This window comes from Biomphalaria glabrata, chromosome 6 (genome assembly GCF_947242115.1).
Source record: "Biomphalaria glabrata chromosome 6, xgBioGlab47.1, whole genome shotgun sequence".
Lineage (NCBI taxonomy): Eukaryota > Metazoa > Mollusca > Gastropoda > Planorbidae > Biomphalaria > Biomphalaria glabrata.
In genome coordinates, this window is record NC_074716.1 from 20,363,690 (window position 1) to 20,385,358 (window position 21,669).

The 21,669-nt window shown below is 40.3% G+C and overlaps 1 protein-coding gene across 10 annotated transcripts in view; it reads left to right on the forward strand.

Moving 5' to 3' along the window:
- Positions 1-21,669, forward strand: part of LOC106051067 (uncharacterized) — a 124,618-nt gene that overhangs the window by 74,310 nt on the left and 28,639 nt on the right. For all 10 annotated transcript variants that reach the window (XM_056032755.1, XM_056032756.1, XM_056032757.1 and 7 more), the window contains 9 exons: positions 4,236-4,346; positions 8,282-8,500; positions 9,859-9,938; positions 10,041-10,143; positions 10,331-10,395; positions 11,579-11,770; positions 11,865-11,940; positions 16,313-16,393; positions 19,886-19,955. In XM_056032755.1, the coding sequence (XP_055888730.1) occupies positions 4,236-4,346; positions 8,282-8,500; positions 9,859-9,938; positions 10,041-10,143; positions 10,331-10,395; positions 11,579-11,770; positions 11,865-11,940; positions 16,313-16,393; positions 19,886-19,955 (997 nt within the window). The remainder of the gene's footprint in view (positions 1-4,235; positions 4,347-8,281; positions 8,501-9,858; positions 9,939-10,040; positions 10,144-10,330; positions 10,396-11,578; positions 11,771-11,864; positions 11,941-16,312; positions 16,394-19,885; positions 19,956-21,669) is intronic.

Genomic DNA, 21,669 nt, shown 5'->3' on the forward strand with positions numbered 1-21,669 from the left:
AAATGCCAAAAGTCATTAAACATACTAAGAGTACTCAGCCATACGGACTGGGGAGCTGTACCTTGCTGCTGCTCTATCGGAGTCTAATTCGATCCAAGCTAGACTACGGATCCATAATATATGGAGCAGCAAGGAAGTCGTACCTAAAAATACTGGAACCAATACAAAATGCTGCCCTGCGTCTCTGTCTTGGCGCGTTTCGTACATCACCTATCCCAAGTCTCCATGTGGAGGCTGGAGAACTCCCCATGGATATAAGAATGAAAAAGCTTGCAATGCAGTATATAGTCAAGCTAAAATCCAACCCCACGAACCCTGCTTTTGACTCCATATTTAACCCCACAGAGGTAGAATTATACAATCGAAGGCCTAACGTCATACAGCCGTTGGGCCTTCGAATGAGAGAACCCATCCAAAATTTAACCCCACCCATTGACCAAATCTCTAAAATAGAAACCCCTCAGAATCCTCCTTGGCTAATGAATAAACCTAAATTAAATTTATCCCTCCTTAATTTCAAAAAAGAAAATACAGACCCAAGCATACTACAAGTCCACTTTAGGGAACTGCAGGAGAGCTACGGAGATTGTGGCACCATCTACACAGACGGATCCAAAATGGAGGGAAAGGTCGCGTGTGCCTGCTCCTTTCGGAACAAAACAATCTCCCGTAGACTCCCCGATGGCTGCTCCATCTTTACGGCCGAATTGCACGCAATATTGCTTGCACTTATGGCCGTAAAAGCATCAGAAAGGAGTAAATTTATAATCTGCTCCGACTCCAAATCTGCATTGCAAGCTTTGGGGCGGATGAAGACTGACATCCCATTGGTACATAAGTGCCTGAAGCTGTTGGACCTAATAACAGCCGACCGTAGGGATGTCACCTTCATCTGGGTCCCCTCCCATGTTGGCATTGAGGGAAACGAAGCCGCAGACAGAGAAGCAAAGAGAGCCCTAAATCATGCGGTGTCAGGAACCCAAATTCCCTACTCGGACCTGAGACAAAGTATTGCCTCTGCCACCTATCGAGAGTGGCAGAACCGATGGGAGGCTGAGACTCACAGTAAACTCAGGCAGATTGTGGCGGATGTCAGGTGGCGGCCCACATCTAAGGGTCTGACAAGGCGTGGTAGCACAACCATGTCCAGACTTAGGATTGGCCACACCTACATCACGCACTCTTTTGTACTGAAGAGAGAGGAGCCCCCACTTTGCGAGTACTGTGACTCTCGCCTCACCGTGGAACATATCCTCGTTGATTGCCCCAGTTACCAGGATGTCAGGGCGAAACATTTTAGAGCCACTAATCTAAAAACACTATTTAATAATGTCGACCCTGGGAAGGTACTGGGCTTTATTCGGGAAGTGGGGCTATCTACGAAGATCTGATTTCTGAATTTGTGAACATGCACTATTTACATTAGATTTTTACCAAATATTTAAATTTTTACTACCTTTACTATTTTAACTGTGAATAGACCTTAATTTTAATTATATTACTGTATAGAATCTGGCCTTGTTGTTTAGAGAGAGAGTAGTCCTTAGGGGACTGCAGGCACGACATGGCCTAAATTGTGCCGATGTGCCTCAAATCAACAAATCAAATCAATCCACAGACTTGAATCTGTAGTTGACCTCACTGTGCCATGTGTCACAGAGTTGAGTCTATAGTTGACCTCACTGTGCCATGTGTCACAGACTTGAGTCTGGAGTTGACCTCACTGTGCCATGTGTCACAGACTTGAATCTGTACTTGACCTCACTGTTCCATGTTCCACAGACTTGAGTCTATAGTTGACTTCACTGTTCCATGTTCCACAGACTTGAGTCTATAGTTGACCTCACTGTGCTCTGTCCCAATGAGTCACGACAGTTGATCTATCAACGCCTTGTCTTCAAACAAAATGTCGCTTATATTTCATCAGTGTTCCGGAACAGAAAATCTCATTCACCTCTTGACTGTTTAGTAGGTCAGCCGTCGTATGTGTCATTCTTTCTTATTGTTCTATCGTGAGAACCAGCCGACAGAATATAGTCCAGCATTTTGTCTTTAGGTAATGGATGTATGTATGCAGGGCTGGTCTTAGGCCACTGCAACCTGTGCGGCCGCAGTGGGCTCCACACTTTCATAGCCATTTTTACTTATTATTAATTATTAAAGGATTTCTGGAATTCTCCTGAAATTGTAAAATATACGAAAAAGTCACGAAAATCTCCCGTCTGTGTTAGGATTAGGGTCTCTTCCATAGACAGGCCCGTGTCGTCTGTGTTAGGATTAGGGTCTCTTCCATAGACAGGCCCGTGTCGTCTGTGTTAGGATTAGGGTCTCTTCCATAGACAGGCCCGTGTCGTCTGTGTTAGGATTAGGGTCTCTTCCATAGACAGGCCCGTGTCGTCTGTGTTAGGATTAGGGTCTCTTCCATAGACAGGCCCGTGTCGTCTGTGTTAGGATTAGGGTCTCTTCCATAGACAGGCCCGTGTCGTCTGTGTTAGGATTAGGGTCTCTTCCATAGACAGGCCCGTGTCGTCTGTGTTAGGATTAGGGTCTCTTCCATAGACAGGCCCGTGTCGTCTGTGTTAGGATTAGGGTCTCTTCCATAGACAGGCCCGTGTCGTCTGTGTTAGGATTAGGGTCTCTTCCATAGACAGGCCTGTGTCGTCTGTGTTAGGATTAGGGTCTCTTCCATAATACATCTGCTGTTTTCGGTAATGGAAACACAATTTTCCTTGAACTGCTGACTTTTTTTTAAAACTCCCGATCTATATTCAACAATGTTAGATATATGTTACAGATTAAGAGCTGGGCAATTAGAAGTGTTTTGATACTTGTGCTGGTGGTGCTCGAGATATTTTAAGATGAATCGTTTCGTATCACGTGTCGATTAAGAAACCACAAGAGTATTAGCAATCAATAAGAGTTATGTAGGCAAGCACTGGTGATTTACAACTTTTCAACAAATTGACACATTGTTACGGATTATAAAAGTTACAAATCCTATATAATAACAAGCAAAATATTTTTTAAAATTATATTTAAAAACACAGATTATTTAAAGGGGAAGAACTCCGCCCTTAAAACTATATGTACTATTTATTTCCTTGTTTAATATGAAACAAAATAATTAATTATTGACTAATTCGGTGGTTTTTTTTAAATTCATGTTTTGTTAGGTACAGTAAATAATTGTTTAAAGTATTAACTTGATCGGAGAATGCGTGAGGGAGAAACAATTATTTAAGGGGACTTAACCCAACTAATTTAGCCATATCTGTGAATACTGAAGTATTAGTTTCCCTTGTACTTTTTCTTTTCTATTGATTCATGCATTGAATGCCAATAAATAAGTTGTGAAGTTTCAACTTGATCCGAGAATGGGTGTGGGAGAAATAACATGTACACACTTTTTTACCAGACGAACAGGCAGACAGATAGACAGATAGAGTGAGTTGATATATAAGCTTTGAAAAAAAAACACTTCACTCCAGATTATTTCAAATTGGTATGCTGTGAAGTTGGCAGTAACCCATCAAGAACGTCTGTCATTCCACTGCACTGAGATGACAGACTACAAGCCAAAGACTTTCTGAACTTACAACTTGCTTGATGGTTATCTTCAGTTTTGAATACAACAAAATTTAATTTTCCAACTCAAATTAAAGTTTCAATAATACATCATCATTCCTGCCCAATGTGAATGTTTGAATGAACACAATTTTAAAGTAGATGAAGACATTTATAAAGTTTCATTTGAAAACTGAAATAACTTGAAAATAGCTCTGTCCCATTTTTTGTTTATTCGTCTCGAAAATAAATTCTGAAATTTTCTTGACTAGTAAAAATGTTTTTACTTTGGAAACTTCTTCATGACTCCTCTATATCAGATCAGAAATAAAATAATTTCTGAGCAAGATGTCACAAAAGTGCCATAAAATTTGAAAACAACCTTTTTTTTTTTGGTGGATCTGTCAGGCCTGGCCTTGTGAATATTGAGGTCCTGTACAAATAGGCAACGGAGGCCCCAATGACAGTTTTAATTAAAGCTCATTTTAAACAGGCTGTTCCTAATTGAACCAAAAAATTCTGTTACGGTATTGATATAAATCATTTCTATTGTAAACACCGCTAATAATTATTTTGATCTGTTTGTACAAGTAATGTGTCACTAACTTTTTATATATCTCAAAACTCTTTGAGAACCATTCAGTCTTACCGATACATACTTTGTTGACCAGATAACCAAAGTCTCTGATTATGGCAAGTTCCTGGAAGATTTGGTACAAGAACCAGAACGAACACCTGAAGAATGTGATTTCTTGAGTCAAATCATAAGAAGAGTTCGAGCCGTGAGTTAGATTATTTTTGAACGTCTGTATTTTAACATTACTTGGCAACTCAGTAGACAGATAGGTTTCGACATTTTCTGCACGAATATCAAAAGCTATTAACACCAAGCGAACCAAAATTCAAACTCCCTCCCTACAAAAATGTGAATTTAAATCACAACAGCCTGCGATCACAAACAAGGCGCAAGGTCCTGCTTGTCACCGGCGTGAACATTTTTTTAAACAAGTAGACAAAAGAAATTTATCTAAGGGGAAGAACCGCAAAATCACAGCCATATATAATCGCTGCAAGATTTTACTCCCTTTTTCTATATAAAGAAAATTAATTAATTATCACTAGTTAATTAACTATTTTGGTTACTTTTTTTTTTATTGACTCATTCATAATTGAGCAAAATTTCAACTTGATCCGAGAATGGCAAGTGGGACAAAAAAAAAACGTTTACGAAATTTGTATCAGACAGACAGACAGACTTTGTCAAAAGAATCACTGCATCATAAATCTCGCTGGAAATGATTCAAGATATGTAAATACAGTCTGCATTCTTTGGTGCTGTTTTATTAACAGATATATAAGTAATACAGTTATATTTGTGTAACATTATTTTGACAACTGACGTATAAATGCCACACGATGGCGAAGTGTATTCAAATTATCTTTCTTTGGTATTTATGTAGGCCTACTGTTCACTAGCGGATCCAGAACTTTGGAGTGGGGGGGCGATTTTTTTCCAAACCCTAACCCTAACGCCCAGTAAACCCTAACCCTAACGCCCAGTAAACCCTAACCCTACGCATAAACGTGCATACAGCGCGCGCGCGCACACACACACACAGACACGCACACACATATATATGTATATATATATATATATATATATATATATATATACATATATATAAATATATATATATATATATATGAGAATAAAAAAGCAGCATTTCTAAACCTTCGGAGAAAAACAAAACAACTGGGGCAGCGCTATAAGGTTCTCTGGTGAAGTTCGGGGCGAAGCCCCGACGCCATAAGCGTTTTCTTGCTTTTTTCACTGCAGAAACGCATTCTCCTGACATCTACAACTCATTACTCATAAATGGAGTTTGGGGCGAAGCCCCCGACGCCAAAAGCGTTTTCTTGCATTCTTCACTGCAGAAACGCATTCTCCTGACCTGAAGCTCATTATTCATACTATTAAAAAACGACCTTTCGAATAATGTTGTACTTGAAAAATATTCTAATTTGAATTTATAGACCCATAATACATTGCAAATAAAACCGATTTGTTCCTTGAAAAGATAGGATACTCCACGTATTTAGATTTTTGCTTTGAGGATCGCCGCCGAAAAAAAACTTATTCGATAAATAGTATTCAAGAAAACTCTAGCATAAATTGTGAGTTATAGTCCCAAATTTATTTAGCTAGAAAAATATCAGATTGAGTAAAGGTTGGGAAAAGGCGACTATGAAAACGTTATTTGAGTTTAGAACTCATCTCAATCATGACTCTTATACTGAAAAATTTCGTTTGAATTCTAACTTTTCCAATGCAAAGTCTTTCTTAAAATACTTATGATAACTTCATGTGAAATTACAAAAACTCTGTCTGGAAATGGGAATGGCGGTAGAGTGAAAACGATTAATCCTCGCTCCTTTACTAATTTCTGCTAAAGATTGCATTTGGCATTAAAGAATAGGTATGGGGCGACTCGATATAAGAATTTAATTTATAGTATATATAAATTATATTAGTGACAGATTTTTTTAATTTTGTAATTTCTTAACTATAATACAAAAAGAATTACAAAAGAAAGTTTGTGTGGAAACACAAACTCAAAATCGGCCCCCGAAGTAAAATGTTTTACATAATTCGGATAATCCTTCAGAGTTGAAGATAGTTTACTTCCTAGTCCAAACCTCCCGCAGGACGACGGGGGATGGGAGCAGGCAGGGTTTGAACCTTCGATCGTCGATAAATCCAAACGACAGTCCAGCGCGCAAATCGCACGACCAGTGGTCCACCCAGGTAGGCTTCAATATTTTCAGAAAGAACATCCGAATGAAATTATATCAAAGACAAATGAAAGATAAGAATGGAGAAAGAAGGTTAACAGATCTTGTGTAGTGCCCCAACCGTCCCGCAGATCAAAGGATACGTGAAAGTGAATGTAAAGTTAGATGTGAACCTGGCCTAACTAGTTTGTGGTCTATAGGGCAGATGATGTAAAGTTCATCTGTCGTTGTGGCCTACGGTTAACGAGGGTGTCATGTAGCCAGCACAACGACCAACCGCCTTTGCTTTTCCCCAACTAATGTCAGGTACCCATTAGAGCTGGGTAGACTCAGAAGTTGAAAATCCCAGTCTTCACCAGGATTCGAACCCGGGACCCTCGGTTCGAACTAAGTAAGTTAATTTCTTTGAAAAGGTTCAATCTCATTTTCGAATTCTCAAAAAAAAAAAAAAAAAAAAAAATTTCCGCTATATAAAAAAGTGTTTACGAAAATGATGTTTATAAGATTACTATTCGTCTTAAATTAGGTGTAACATATAATGCATACTAATTAGCTTTTTCTTATAAAAAACTTCTTGCATAATTGATTTTTAAAAATTAGAATTTTCGCTTTCAGGAAAAAAAAAAGTAGCCGTTGCATCAGAACTTTGAATGGTCTAAAATATTGTGAAGTCGGATTTTCAATATCTCTTCTAGTTTACGAGATCTAAACGGGACAGACGGACAGACATTTCGCACAAAACTAATAGCGTCTTTTCCCCTTTCGGGGGCCGCTAAAAAGTATTGATTTGTCCGATGGGGGAAATGCGATTGCATGTATCGCCCCTCCCACCTGGTATAACCCTTTTTCATTTAAATTTACTAATGATACAATTTGAGATTAGAGTGTGGTACGACATATTTACAATGGGTCACATATCAATACGTAGTTTATATTATATAGATATTCAACTAATTTTATTCACAAACTATGATTCTCCACAAAAATAGGACCGCCCCCCCCCAGCACTCAGAGGGCTAGAGTGGGAAGGGCAGTACATGCAATCGCCACCCCCCCTCACCCCACCGAATCGGCCAAAATACCAGAAAGGGAGCGACATAATATAAAATTTATATATTAATTCAACTAATTTTGTTCACAAACTATGATTTCTCAATAAAAACGGACCGGCCCCCCCCCCCACTCAAAGGGTTTAGGTGGGAATGGCAGAAGAGGTATTCGTCCCCTCCCCCCACCAATCGGCAAACAGGGAACGACATAATATAAAGATCGGTTAAAATATCAATAACAAGTTACAAGGATATAGATATTTAATTGATTTTGTTAGCAGGCTGTGATTTCTATCAATAAATTGGACCGCCCCCCCCACTCGAAAGTTAAGGGGGGAGGGGGCGGGATTGATACCATCGCCCCCTCCCGACCCCACCAAATCGGCCAACATACTAGAGGGGGGGGGCGAAATAATCTAAAAATAGGTTGAAATATAAATAATTAGTATATATTTTTAACATAAGTAATAAATTCGTATACAAATTGTGTGAATCCCATACTAAAGTTCGTCCGCTCCCCCCTTTGGGGGGGGGGGTCGGCCGAGTGGGGGGGGGGCGATCGCCCCTACCGCCCCCCCCTGGATCCGCCAGTGCTACTGTTTTAAAAGAGATGTATTTTTAAAAAATAGGCTTGAATATTTCATTTAAACAATGAAACGGATCGCTGTCAGAAGTAGTAGCCCTTGCACCTCAACTTTGCAAGCCAAAAAAAAAAAAATAAATAAATAGTGAAATAATATCTAGCTCTTCTAGTGATTAAAATCAAAACGTGTCAGACGGACTGACAAACAGACTATACAAAACTAATAGCCGCTTGTCCCTTTACGATGGCCCCTGAAAATGCAAGAGTTTTTTAATGTTTTTGTTTTCGGTAGATGGTCATTGACAATAATGCTAGCTTGATTTCAAGTTCAACCCTGACAAGTGAAATAGATGTCACAACTGGCAATGACGTGGATGACAGGAGCATGGATGACTCTGTCAGCAGAGGTAGCGACATAATCCATGAGAGTAATGTGGATAATCGAGAAGATTCCAATAGCTACAGGAGTGACACTTCAAGTCTTGATGTCAGATCAAATGACATCTCTGTGGTAAGTTAAAATATGTGATAAGTTCAAATGTCAAATTGATATCAAAATGTCATTGACACTCGATAGGTTTCAGGAGTTTATACACTCGATCTGAAAAGAAATTTGCATACGCTGTTGCTCTTTTGATTTATCCATAAACCTCAGGAAAACAGAAGTCATGTTCCAGAAGTCACACAATAAAATCTACTTAGAATCAAAATCACACCCTCTTATCGTGGTAGACCACTTCACAGAGCCATTAGTGTTTTTGGACGCCCCCAGGCGAGAGTTTGGTGGAATAAATCGTTCCACCTACGTACACAAATCAGTGTCTACCAAGCGGTGGTTCTCTCAACCCTTCTATATGGATCTGAGACATGGGCGTTATACAGAAATCAACTAAAACTTCTTTAACGCTTTCACCAAAGATGCTTGCGCTCCGTCATTGACATACTGTGGCAAGATCGCACTACAAACAGCGATGTCATTGCGAGCGCTGGTATTAACAGTATAGTCTTATAGTTATTATAGTTCTTATAGTCCTAGAGTTACGCTGGGCAGAGCATGTATTCCGTATGGGGACCAACGTATACCAAAAGCTGTCCTTCTAGGTGAGCTGAAAGTGGGTCGAAGTAACAGAAATGCCCCACGGAAACGCTTTAAAGACCAGCTTAGGCGCCAACTTGCTTTAACTGACATAAAAGAGAGCACCTGGCTGCAGGCGACTTCGGAATGAGACAGCTGAAGATTACTTACAAAGTCCGCTGGATACACATTTGAGGCCCATAGAAAATCCACTGCTTTGGACGGAAGTAGGCGGTAAAAGAAGAATCTAGATCGACCACCGGCGGAAAATGTTTATGTCTGCCCCTGGATGTAACAGAATATGTAGGTGGCAGTTGTATTGCGTAGCCATGGTAAATACTGCATTCCTCATTAATCTTGGTACTTAAAGACAAGCCTTAGTATTATTAGGTTTGCATGGTACTTGGAACTGTAGTTAGTTTGGTTCTCAACTTCAGTAATTTTTTACAGTCACCAGTCACCTAGATAATGTCCTTCCTGGAGGAACAAGTACATTTTAAATACTGGCCATTTTTTTTTTTTTTTTTGCGTTGATTCAGTAATACTATTTGTTGAATGTATGCGTCTCATTAAACCCATACTTTGGAATGTGCCCACAGAGCTCATATTTCTATCTGTGGCCATGTTGTCACGGTCATGTTGTCACACATGTAGGCTATAAGATAGAGAATCATTTGTTTCATTTTTCCCCCTGCAAGTAGCATCCTTTAAAAAAAAAACTACAGATACAATGAGTGAAATCTCATTAGCTGCAATGCACCACTGTCAGTTGATGTTTCAATCTATTTCTGCAGGTTATTGAAATGGATCATTCACCAAGCAACTCATCTTTTTCAAGTGCCGTTTTGTTCAAACCACCTGCTGGTTCACGCTGGTATGTGTAACAAATGTTGAAAGTTCAAAAGTTCATTTGAATAGCTAATTAAAGCATCATTAACGTAAAAATAGAATTATAATTATCTTTTGTTTTGTTTAGGTCCACGTCAGGCATACCACAAAAATCAGATTTTCAATTAATCAAAACATCCAGAGATTTCAGTCGCTTGTTGGTTAAAGAAACCTCCGTCAGACTAGCAGCTGTGAGTTCTAGAGAAAATACTTTGATCAGTTAGATTACACTGAACTTTCTTTATATTTAGACACATAAATGTTTCTTTTTTTTTTTTGAGTGCATACTTATTATTATGTTATATATTTCAATGTTGCTACTTGACTTGAAACTTTCCTATGAAAGTATCATGGGCACATTTCTTTCTTTCTCTGTAGGGAATGCAAACACAAGAACGCTATTTGTTTTTATTATCTGATCTTCTGCTGGTTGCTAAATGCAAGTAAGTCAAAACAGAAGTTAACATTGTAGTTTTTTTAAAAGCCAAAGTATTCAACAAAATCTCTATGTTCTAATAAAAAAAAAGTAAAGTACCCTTTTCAGACTTTACAGGACATATGATGTAAAGGCCATCTGTTTCTGTTGCCTAAGGTTAACAATGTCAGGTACCCATTAGAGCTGGGTTGACTCACAGGCGCCCTCAAGATCCCAAATTTAAAAATCCCATTGTTTGCCAAGATTCGAACCCAGGACAGCTCGGTTCAGAGGCCAAGCGCTTTACCACTCAACCACAGCACCTCTCAATGTTCTAATAGTATTGAGTTAATATGATGATATATAAGTGTTTGGCTTTACTTGCAGTTTCTGCTGGAAATACTTGCTCATGTTCTGGCTAGAATTGACTCCCATCTCTACCAGGTCACCTTGAAACATTACAGTGGATGAAATGATGAGATGGTCTACTAGATTCTATTCATAGCAATCTAGGCATGATGGATACACTGAACAAGCCAACCTTCTGACTGGACGAGAATTGGGTTAATATCTAAAAGAATAGATCATTTTATGACAAACTGCCAGATATGCCACAACTTATGTGAAGTCTAGAAAGATCAAAATGAATAGATCATTTCATGACAAACTCCAGATAGGCCACAACTTATGTGAAGTCTAGAAAGATCAAAATGAATAGATCATTTCATGACAAACTGCCAGATATGCCACAACTTATGTGAAGTCTAGAAAGATCAAAATGAATAGATCATTTCATGACAAACTGCCAGATAGGCCACAACTTAAGTGAAGTCTAGAAAGATCAAAATGAATAGATCATTTCATGACAAACTCCAGATAGGCCACAACTTAAGTGAAGTCTAGAAAGATCAAAATGAATAGATCATTTCATGACAAACTGCCAGATAGGCCACAACTTAAGTGAAGTCTAGAAAGATCAAAATGAATAGATCATTTCATGACAAACTGCCAGATAGGCCACAACTTAGGTGAAGTCTAGAAAGATCAAAAAACGTAAAAGTCTTTAAAGAATGACAACAAGAAAAGGTCAAACTTTATACTATATGTATTGCTTCCCTTCTTTCTGTTCCCCTTCCTATCAAAGCAGATAATGGTTAATAAACCTAGACACTTATTAAAGTGTGCGTCATTCTTGTTGTTTGCCCTTCTAGAACCAACACTGTGTTCAAGTTGAAGTATAAAGTATCTCTGCGAGATTTGTGGCTAGCTGCAGGCAATGATGAAGTCTTTGAGAGTTCCACACCAGCAGAACGATCTTTTGTTCTGGGCTGGCCCACAACTAACTACGTAGCCATATTTCCCAGTGAAGAGGTCAAGGGCGATTGGTTCAAGGTCTTATCTGAGTAAGTTTCTGACTAGTGGATTCTTTGAATGATTGTTTTGAAAAATATCTTGGTATGAGTGTCTAGTCTCTTAACTATTGACTGTTTCTATCAGACGAATGACAGAAGAGAAATCCAAAGACTCCAATGTCTGTGTTCCACTGACTGTTGTCTCACGAGATTTACTGAAGGTAAGATTTCCTTTTTGTTGACACACTAGATGCTAAGAGTTACTATAAGAGTCACAATCATCTACTTAGTGTTTCCCAATTACATGGGATGCAAGTTGAAAGCTAGAGAAGACACTGGAACTCAAGGGATAAAATGATAGAAAATTTATGAACAAGAACCTTTTTGTGCCCAAACACAGTCATTCATTGTATTAACAGATTTGTATTGAAGGACATTCAAATTAGGAATCACACTTGATCTGAACTTACTTCTCGGGCAGCAGAGGAATCTGGTCTTGTGGAATACGTTCTGGATTGTGTAAGATGGTCCCAGGTTTGAACTCCATCCACCGCCGTCCTGCAGGAGGTTTTGGCTAGGATGTGATAATCTTTGTACTTTGTGAAACATTCGAAACATGTCAAACACTAACCATTGTTATATGACGTTACCAGACTGGTATTTGGAAATATCTTCACTAAGCCTCACATTACAGGCAGCGCCCTCCAAGCTTGCTGTATCACATTACAACAATGAAGTCCAAGATGACGCTAAAAAAACAACAACGCAGTTAATAAAGTGAAACATATGATTGGTTAGGTCTTAGGTAACTGGCACACAGCCATTTTAGCCATTACACAAATGGTCTCCCCCTCTACAATGAGTATTGTTATTAAAATGTGTATGTATGTACATGTTTCATAAATTTAAATTTAAAAAAAAAGCTTATTGTTATCAGTTACTGTGATTGGGCATTCTAGTGTTTACTGATGATTGTTGAATTTCTGGTGTCTGCTCTTGTTGCTGTGTGGTGTCTGCTCTTGTTGCTTCGGTGTATGCTCTTGTGTCTGTGTGGTGTCTGCTCTTGTTGCTGTGTGGTGTCTGCTCTTGTTGCTGTGTAGTGTCTGCTCTTGTTGCTGTGTAGTGTCTGCTCTTGTTGCTGTGTAGTGTCTGCTCTTGTTGCTGTGTGGTGTCTGCTCTTGTTTCTGTGTGGTGTCTGCTCTTGTTGCTTCGGTGTCTGCTCTTGTTGCTGTGTAGTGTCTGCTCTTGTTGCTGTGTAGTGTCTGCTCTTGTTGCTGTGTAGTGTCTGCTCTTGTTGCTGTGTGGTGTCTGCTCTTGTTGCTGTGTGGTGTCTGCTCTTGTTGCTTCGGTATCTGCTCTTGTTGCTGTGTAGTGTCTGCTCTTGTTGCTGTGTAGTGTCTGCTCTTGTTGCTGTGTAGTGTCTGCTCTTGTTGCTGTGTAGTGTCTGCTCTTGTTGCTGTGTAGTGTCTGCTCTTGTTGCTGTGTGGTGTCTGCTCTTGTTGCTGTGTAGTGTCTGCTCTTGTTGCTGTGTAGTGTCTGCTCTTGTTGCTGTGTGGTGTCTGCTCTTGTTTCTGTGTGGTGTCTGCTCTTGTTGCTTCGGTATCTGCTCTTGTTGCTGTGTAGTGTCTGCTCTTGTTGCTGTGTAGTGTCTGCTCTTGTTGCTGTGTAGTGTCTGCTCTTGTTGCTGTGTGGTGTCTGCTCTTGTTGCTGTGTGGTGTCTGCTCTTGTTGCTGTGTAGTGTATGCTCTTGTTGCTGTGTAGTGTCTGCTCTTGTTGCTGTGTGGTGTCTGCTCTTGTTGCTGTGTAGTGTCTGCTCTTGTTGCTGTGTGGTGTCTGCTCTTGTTGCTGTGTAGTGTCTGCTCTTGTTGCTGTGTAGTGTCTGCTCTTGTTGCTGTGTGGTGTCTGCTCTTGTTGCTGTGTAGTGTCTGCTCTTGTTGCTGTGTGGTGTCTGCTCTTGTTGCTGTGTAGTGTCTGCTCTTGTTGCTGTGTAGTGTCTGCTCTTCTTGCTGTGTGGTGTCTGCTCTTGTTGCTGTGTAGTGTCTGCTCTTGTTGCTGTGTGGTGTCTGCTCTTGTTGCTGTGTGGTGTCTGCTCTTGTTGCTGTGTAGTGTCTGCTCTTGTTGCTGTGTAGTGTCTGCTCTTGTTGCTGTGTAGTGTCTGCTCTTGTTGCTGTGTGGTGTCTGCTCTTGTTGCTGTGTGGTGTCTGCTCTTGTTGCTGTGTAGTGTCTGCTCTTGTTGCTGTGTGGTGTCTGCTCTTGTTGCTGTGTGGTGTCTGCTCTTGTTGCTGTGTAGTGTCTGCTCTTGTTGCTGTGTAGTGTCTGCTCTTGTTGCTGTGTGGTGTCTGCTCTTGTTGCTGTGTAGTGTCTGCTCTTGTTGCTGTGTGGTGTCTGCTCTTGTTGCTGTGTAGTGTCTGCTCTTGTTGCTGTGTGGTGTCTGCTCTTGTTGCTGTGTAGTGTCTGCTCTTGTTGCTGTGTAGTGTCTGCTCTTGTTGCTGTGTGGTGTCTGCTCTTGTTGCTGTGTGGTGTCTGCTCTTGTTGCTGTGTGGTGTCTGCTCTTGTTGCTGTGTAGTGTCTGCTCTTGTTGCTGTGTGGTGTCTGCTCTTGTTGCTGTGTGGTGTCTGCTCTTGTTGCTGTGTAGTGTCTGCTCTTGTTGCTGTGTAGTGTCTGCTCTTCTTGCTGTGTGGTGTCTGCTCTTGTTGCTGTGTAGTGTCTGCTCTTGTTGCTGTGTGGTGTCTGCTCTTGTTGCTGTGTGGTGTCTGCTCTTGTTGCTGTGTAGTGTCTGCTCTTGTTGCTGTGTAGTGTCTGCTCTTGTTGCTGTGTAGTGTCTGCTCTTGTTGCTGTGTGGTGTCTGCTCTTGTTGCTGTGTGGTGTCTGCTCTTGTTGCTGTGTAGTGTCTGCTCTTGTTGCTGTGTGGTGTCTGCTCTTGTTGCTGTGTGGTGTCTGCTCTTGTTGCTGTGTGGTGTCTGCTCTTGTTGCTGTGTGGTCTGCTCTTGTTGCTGTGTAGTGTCTGCTCTTGTTGCTGTGTGGTGTCTGCTCTTGTTGCTGTGTAGTGTCTGCTCTTGTTGCTGTGTAGTGTCTGCTCTTGTTGCTGTGTAGTGTCTGCTCTTGTTGCTGTGTAGTGTCTGCTCTTGTTGCTTCGGTGTCTGCTCTTGTTGCTGTGTAGTGTCTGCTCTTGTTGCTGTGTAGTGTCTGCTCTTGTTGCTGTGTAGTGTCTGCTCTTGTTGCTGTGTAGTGTCTGCTCTTGTTTCTGTGTGGTGTCTGCTCTTGTTGCTTCGGTGTCTGCTCTTGTTGCTGTGTGGTGTCTGCTCTTGTTGCTGTGTGGTGTCTGCTCTTGTTGCTGTGTGGTGTCTGCTCTTGTTGCTGTGTGGTGTCTGCTCTTGTTGCTTCGGTGTCTGCTCTTGTTGCTGTGTAGTGTCTGCTCTTGTTGCTGTGTAGTGTCTGCTCTTGTTGCTGTGTGGTGTCTGCTCTTGTTGCTGTGTGGTCTGCTCTTGTTGCTGTGTAGTGTCTGCTCTTGTTGCTGTGTAGTGTCTGCTCTTGTTGCTGTGTGGTGTCTGCTCTTGTTGCTGTGTAGTGTCTGCTCTTGTTGCTGTGTAGTGTCTGCTCTTGTTGCTGTGTAGTGTCTGCTCTTGTTGCTGTGTGGTGTCTGCTCTTGTTGCTGTGTGGTCTGCTCTTGTTGCTGTGTAGTGTCTGCTCTTGTTGCTGTGTGGTGTCTGCTCTTGTTGCTGTGTAGTGTCTGCTCTTGTTGCTGTGTAGTGTCTGCTCTTGTTGCTGTGTAGTGTCTGCTCTTGTTGCTGTGTAGTGTCTGCTCTTGTTGCTGTGTATTTTCTGCTCTTGTTGCTGTGTAGTGTCTGCTCTTGTTGCTGTGTGGTGTCTGCTCTTGTTGCTGTGTAGTGTGGTGTCTGCTCTTGTTGCTGTGTAGTGTCTGCTCTTGTTGCTGTGTAGTGTCTGCTCTTGTTGCTGTGTAGTGTCTGCTCTTGTTGCTGTGTGGTCTGCTCTTGATGCTGTGTGGTGTCTGCTCTTGTTGCTGTGTAGTGTCTGCTCTTGTTGCTGTGTAGTGTCTGCTCTTGTTGCTGTGTGGTGTCTGCTCTTGTTGCTGAGTGGTCTGCTCTTGTTGCTGTGTGGTGTCTGCTCTTGTTGCTGTGTGGTGTCTGCCATTTTGGGTTTTAAATGAATATAAACTCATGTTAGGCCTAGTTATAGAGTCACTAGCTACGAGGAATATAAACTCATGTTAGGCCTAATTATAGAGTCACTAGCTACGAGGAATATAAACTCATGTTAGGCCTGGTTATAGAGTCAGAACTTGGGTTTCTCCTGCCAGTAGGAAATGAAAAGAAGAAGAGAAAAGGGTGTGGAACAGACAGACTTCACAAAGAGAGAAAACTACAGAGAAAGGCCACACAATAAATAAAAGTGGGAAAAGGACTTGGCGGAATGTTGGTCTTTTAGAACACAAAGTAGCATAACATTTTCAAAACAAATGTCAATGATCTTTTGTTATGAAGTTCCTAGGAACTGAGGTACATACAGAGCATGTGTTGACTAGATATATCTAATACATGTGCTGACTAGATATATCATTTACTACTATTTCAGAAAACCTGTGAGATTACTATCACCAATACAACTACTGCCAACTCTGTCTTACAAGCTTGTCTGGAGCAGATGGATTATGATGTAAGGTTTGATTCCATGATCATTCCGCAATTTGTAAAAGTTTTTTTTTAAATTTAAAAGTTCTATGTTTCTTCCTTCTCTTGTTCCCCTCTTCACCCTTCACACACACACACACACATACACACTCAACATTCCATAGAATTTGTTGTCTTCTCATCTCCTCTTCTTGTAACCAGTGTCAAGATTGATTTCAAGTCACACACACACACACACATACACACTCAACATTCCATAGAATTTGTTGTCTTCTCATCTCCTCTTCTTGTAACCAGTGTCAAGATTGATTTCAAGTCACACACACACATACACACTCAACATTCCATAGAATTTGTTGTCTTCTCATCTCCTCTTCTTGTAACCAGTGTCAAGATTGATTTCAAGTCACACACACACACACACATACACACTCAACATTCCATAGAATTTGTTGTCTTCTCATCTCCTCTTCTTGTAACCAGTGTCAAGATTGATTTCAAGTCACACACACACACACATACACACTCAACATTCCATAGAATTTGTTGTCTTCTCATCTCCTCTTCTTGTAACCAGTGTCAAGATTGATTTCAAGTCACACACACACATACACACTCAACATTCCATAGAATTTGTTGTCTTCTCATCTCCTCTTCTTGTAACCAGTGTCAAGATTGATTTCAAGTCACACACACATACACACTCAACATTCCATAGAATTTGTTGTCTTCTCATCTCCTCTTCTTGTAACCAGTGTCAAGATTGATTTCAAGTCACACACACACACACACACACACACTCAACATTCCATAGAATTTGTTGTCTTCTCATCTCCTCTTCTTGTAACCAGTGTCAAGATTGATTTCAAGTCACACACACACACCTACATACACACTCAACATTCCATAGAATTTGTTGTCTTCTCATCTCCTCTTCTTGTAACCAGTGTCAAGATTGATTTCAAGTCACACACACACACACACACATACACACTCAACATTCCATAGAATTTGTTGTCTTCTCATCTCCTCTTCTTGTAACCAGTGTCAAGATTGATTTCAAGTCACACACACACACACACACACACATACACACTCAACATTTCATAGAATTTGTTGTCTTCTCATCTCCTCTTCTTGTAACCAGTGTCAAGATTGATTTCAAGTCACACACACACACACACATACACACTCAACATTCCATAGAATTTGTTGTCTTCTCATCTCCTCTTCTTGTAACCAGTGTCAAGATTGATTTCAAGTCACACACACACACACACATACACACTCAACATTCCATAGAATTTGTTGTCTTCTCATCTCCTCTTCTTGTAACCAGTGTCAAGATTGATTTCAAGTCACACACACACACAAAACCAAACCCTTCGAGAACACTCTTTAACCACTTGGGGGGGGGGGGTCATCAAGGACTTCATTTCTTCCACAAATCCCCAAACTAACCATCGAAAATCAAAGAGCATTTTGTTTATGTTGACCTATTGGCGGGTTAATTTTTTGCCCTTTAAAATAGCAGCTAGCAATAGCAGGAGAGAATTTCATTCTCCATGTTTGTCTTTACTCAGACTGAGCATCAATATTCTGCCCCTTTGTGTTTAGATTCACTGTTTTAAAAATGTATCTAAATCTCGTGTAGTGCAGACTACAGTTGTCGTAGTGTATGAAACTATCACTAATCATTAGCCTTGTGATATCTATATACAAGTTTTCAAATACATAGTAAGTATTCCACTTACTCTTACTATTGAAACTAGAAAATAAAAAAAAAATATTATTTTGTGTATTCACCTCTAGATGCAGATATGTGGTTGTTATGTTCCTTTCTAAGATGCGACTCTTTGAACAGTACATGAACACTAAAACAACAACGTCATCGTTTAGAACTCATTTTAATTTCCATGAACACTAGAACACTATTTCGTTTCTATCTCTCCATTTTGGTTCTGCTCTCCTTTCAACACGCATTCGCACCGTTCCACATTTACACTAACATGCGCACGTGTCAAAGGTTTTTTTCTACCTCAGCGGTTTCTATCCAGTTATCGAAATAGCTGCTCATTCTGTCCAGGAATGTCTGCGGGTCATCTTCTGGTTCTAATTCACAATGGACAAACTGTTGGCGATAGAAAGCCTCTGTTTTCCCGAAAGTTCGAAGTAGTTGTTCTTTCACAACACTATAGTTACCCTGGTTCATACATATTTTTGACGGCACCTCCGCTGTAAATGATCTTGACAATAAGAATGTCCATTTGTCTTCAGGGTTTTCCCAGTTCTCTCATTTCTATTTCGAACCTTTTCAGGAAAATGTCAATGTCCATTTTGTCTTCGTTGAATATCAAACCTTTATATTTTGCCAGTTTATTTCCTGTAGTGTCACTCTTTCTTTTATCACTCTCTTTTCCTTGGTCTGTTTTCAACTTTTTCTTTTGTCCTTCATAGCTAACTTTTCTCTTTCTCTTTTGTCCTTCATAGCTAACTCTTCTCTTTCTCTTTTGTCCTTCATAGCTAACTTTTCTCTTTCTCTTTTGTCCTTCATAGCTAACTCTTCTCTTTCTCTTTTGTCCTTCATAGCTAACTTTTCTCTTTCTCTTTTGTCCTTCATAGCTAACTCTTCTCTTTCTCTTTTGTCCTTCATAGCTAACTCTTCTCTTTCTCTTTTGTCCTTCATAGCTAACTCTTCTCTTTCTTTCCTTTTCTTTTTTGTCCTCCTTGTCTAATCTCTCCTTTTCTTTTTCTCTTTCTCTTTAGTCCTCCTTGTCTAATCTCTCCTTTTCGTTTTCTCTTTCTCTTTTGTCCTCCTTGTCTAATCTCTCCTCTTCTTTTTCTCTTTCTCTTTTGTCCTCCATGTCTAATCTCTCCTTTTCTTTTTCTCTTTCCATTGCTAATCTCTCCCTCTCCATCAACCTTTCTTGTACGTATTTTCTTAGTTCCGCCCCTTCAAGCTCCAATAACCTCCCTTCTTCTTTCAATGCTGCTACCTCAGCCTTGTCCGCCATTTTCTATTACTACTAATCAAATTGAATAGTATCCTGTCGCTAGATCTAGACTATAATATCTCTACTGTCTGCTGACAGGAGATCAACTGTGTATAAAGGACTACGTAGGTTTTACCTTTACATTGGGCGCTACTTGTTACGTTCCTTTCTGAGATGCGACTCTTTGAACAGTACATGAACACTAAAACAACAACGTCATCGTTTAGAACTCATTTAATGTCCATGAACACTAGAACACTATTTCGTTTCTATTTCTCCATTTTGGTTCTGCTCTCCTTTCAACACGCATTCGCACCGTTCCACATTTACACTAACATGCGCACGTAACAGTGGTTAATTAGATAATTAGTTTCAATTAGTGCAAGCTATTCTTCTTCTTCTTCTTCGTAATTGTCCTAAGAGTTGAGTCTAAGACTCTTTGAACTTTGACCTTTCCTCTTCCTGTCTCAAACACAACTATAATTCCTGACTAATATTAGGTTTCCTAATTTGTCTCACTTTAGCCAAATGAAGTACAGAACTTTCAACTCTGGGTCAGAAGCGGCAAAGATGGATCCCCGTACCCTTTGTTTGGTAAGTAGACAACCTAAGGCAGTACCCTTTGTTTGGTAAGTAGACAACCTAAGTCAGTACCCTTTGTTTGGTAAGTAGACAACCTAGGGCAGTACCCTTTGTTTGGTAAGTAGACAACCTAGGGCAGTACCCTTTGTTTGGTAAGTAGACAACCTAGGGCAGTACCCTTTGTTTGGTAAGTAGACAACCTAAGGCAGTACCCTTTGTTTGGTAAGTAGACAACCTAGGGCAGTACCCTTTGTTTGGTAAGTAGACAACCTAGGGCAGTACCCTTTGTTTGGTAAGTAGACAACCTAAGTCAGTACCCTTTGTTTGGTAAGTAGACAACCTAGGGCAGTACCCTTTGTTTGGTAAGTAGACAACCTAGGGCAGTACCCTTTGTTTGGTAAGTAGACAACCTAGGGCAGTACCCTTTGTTTGGTAAGTAGACAACCTAAGGCAGTACCCTTTGTTTGGTAAGTAGACAACCTAAGGCAGTACCCTTTGTTTGGTAAGTAGACAACCTAGGGCAGTACCCTTTGTTTGGTAAGTAGACAACCTAAGGCAGTACCCTTTGTTTGGTAAGTAGACAACCTAAGGCAGTACCCTTTGTTTGGTAAGTAGACAACCTAGGGCAGTACCCTTTGTTTGGTAAGTAGACAACCTAAGGCAGTACCCTTTGTTTGGTAAGTAGACAACCTAGGGCAGTACCCTTTGTTTGGTAAGTAGACAACCTAGGGCAGTACCTTTTGTTTGGTAAGTAGACAACCTAGGGCAGTACCCTTTGTTTGGTAAGTAGACAACCTAGGGCAGTACCCTTTGTTTGGTAAGTAGACAACCTAGGGCAGTACCCTTTGTTTGGTAAGTAGACAACCTAGGGCAGTACCCTTTGTTTGGTAAGTAGACAACCTAGGGCAGTACCCTTTGTTTGGTAAGTAGACAACCTAGGGCAGTACCCTTTGTTTGGTAAGTAGACAACTTATGTCAGTTGTAAAGACGTTAGCTAAATGTGTGTGTTTATGTGAGGGAATGGACCATGTGTGTGTAAAGGGAAATGGATCATATATATTATATTTTGATGGTGCCTAGAGAGAGAAAGATGCTCATGGCTGATGTCATTTTATAGTAGCTGTCACTGGATATGTGCTGTCATTGATGTTCATTATCATTTTCGTAAACTTTTTGGATAATTGCTTTAGTCTTTAAATACACTAGTTTTTTTTGTTATAAAAGCGGTCTTGTTGGAATATAAATTTAATTTTTATAGCATGCTCTTCAACTCTTTAATTCTGACTTTATTGCGTCAGTACAACTGGTTTTACATTGGTATTGATGGTCGATTACTAGTCTAGATCTGTACACCTGGTTTTACATTAATAATACATGGACCACTATTAGATCTTTCTACATGTGGAAACTACAATGTAACACATTGTCGTCTGTTCGTGATTCAGTGGAGCGTTAAGCAAGCATGTAGCTCTCAAGTTAATCTATGACCTGCGGGACAAATATGTCCTGCCGAGTAGTATCACGTGGGCTTTGTCTGTGGACATATGAGGAAAACACACACTCACACACCTATCAGTTGAGATTGAAACAAAATAGATCTTGTAGCACATATGGAAAACTTAGTTTGATTTCTAAACGTTTTGAAGTTTACAACCCTTGTCGGCAACCACAGACTTGTTAGTATGTTTGTATTATTTGGCTGCTTGGTCGTGGGTATGCGCGCTGG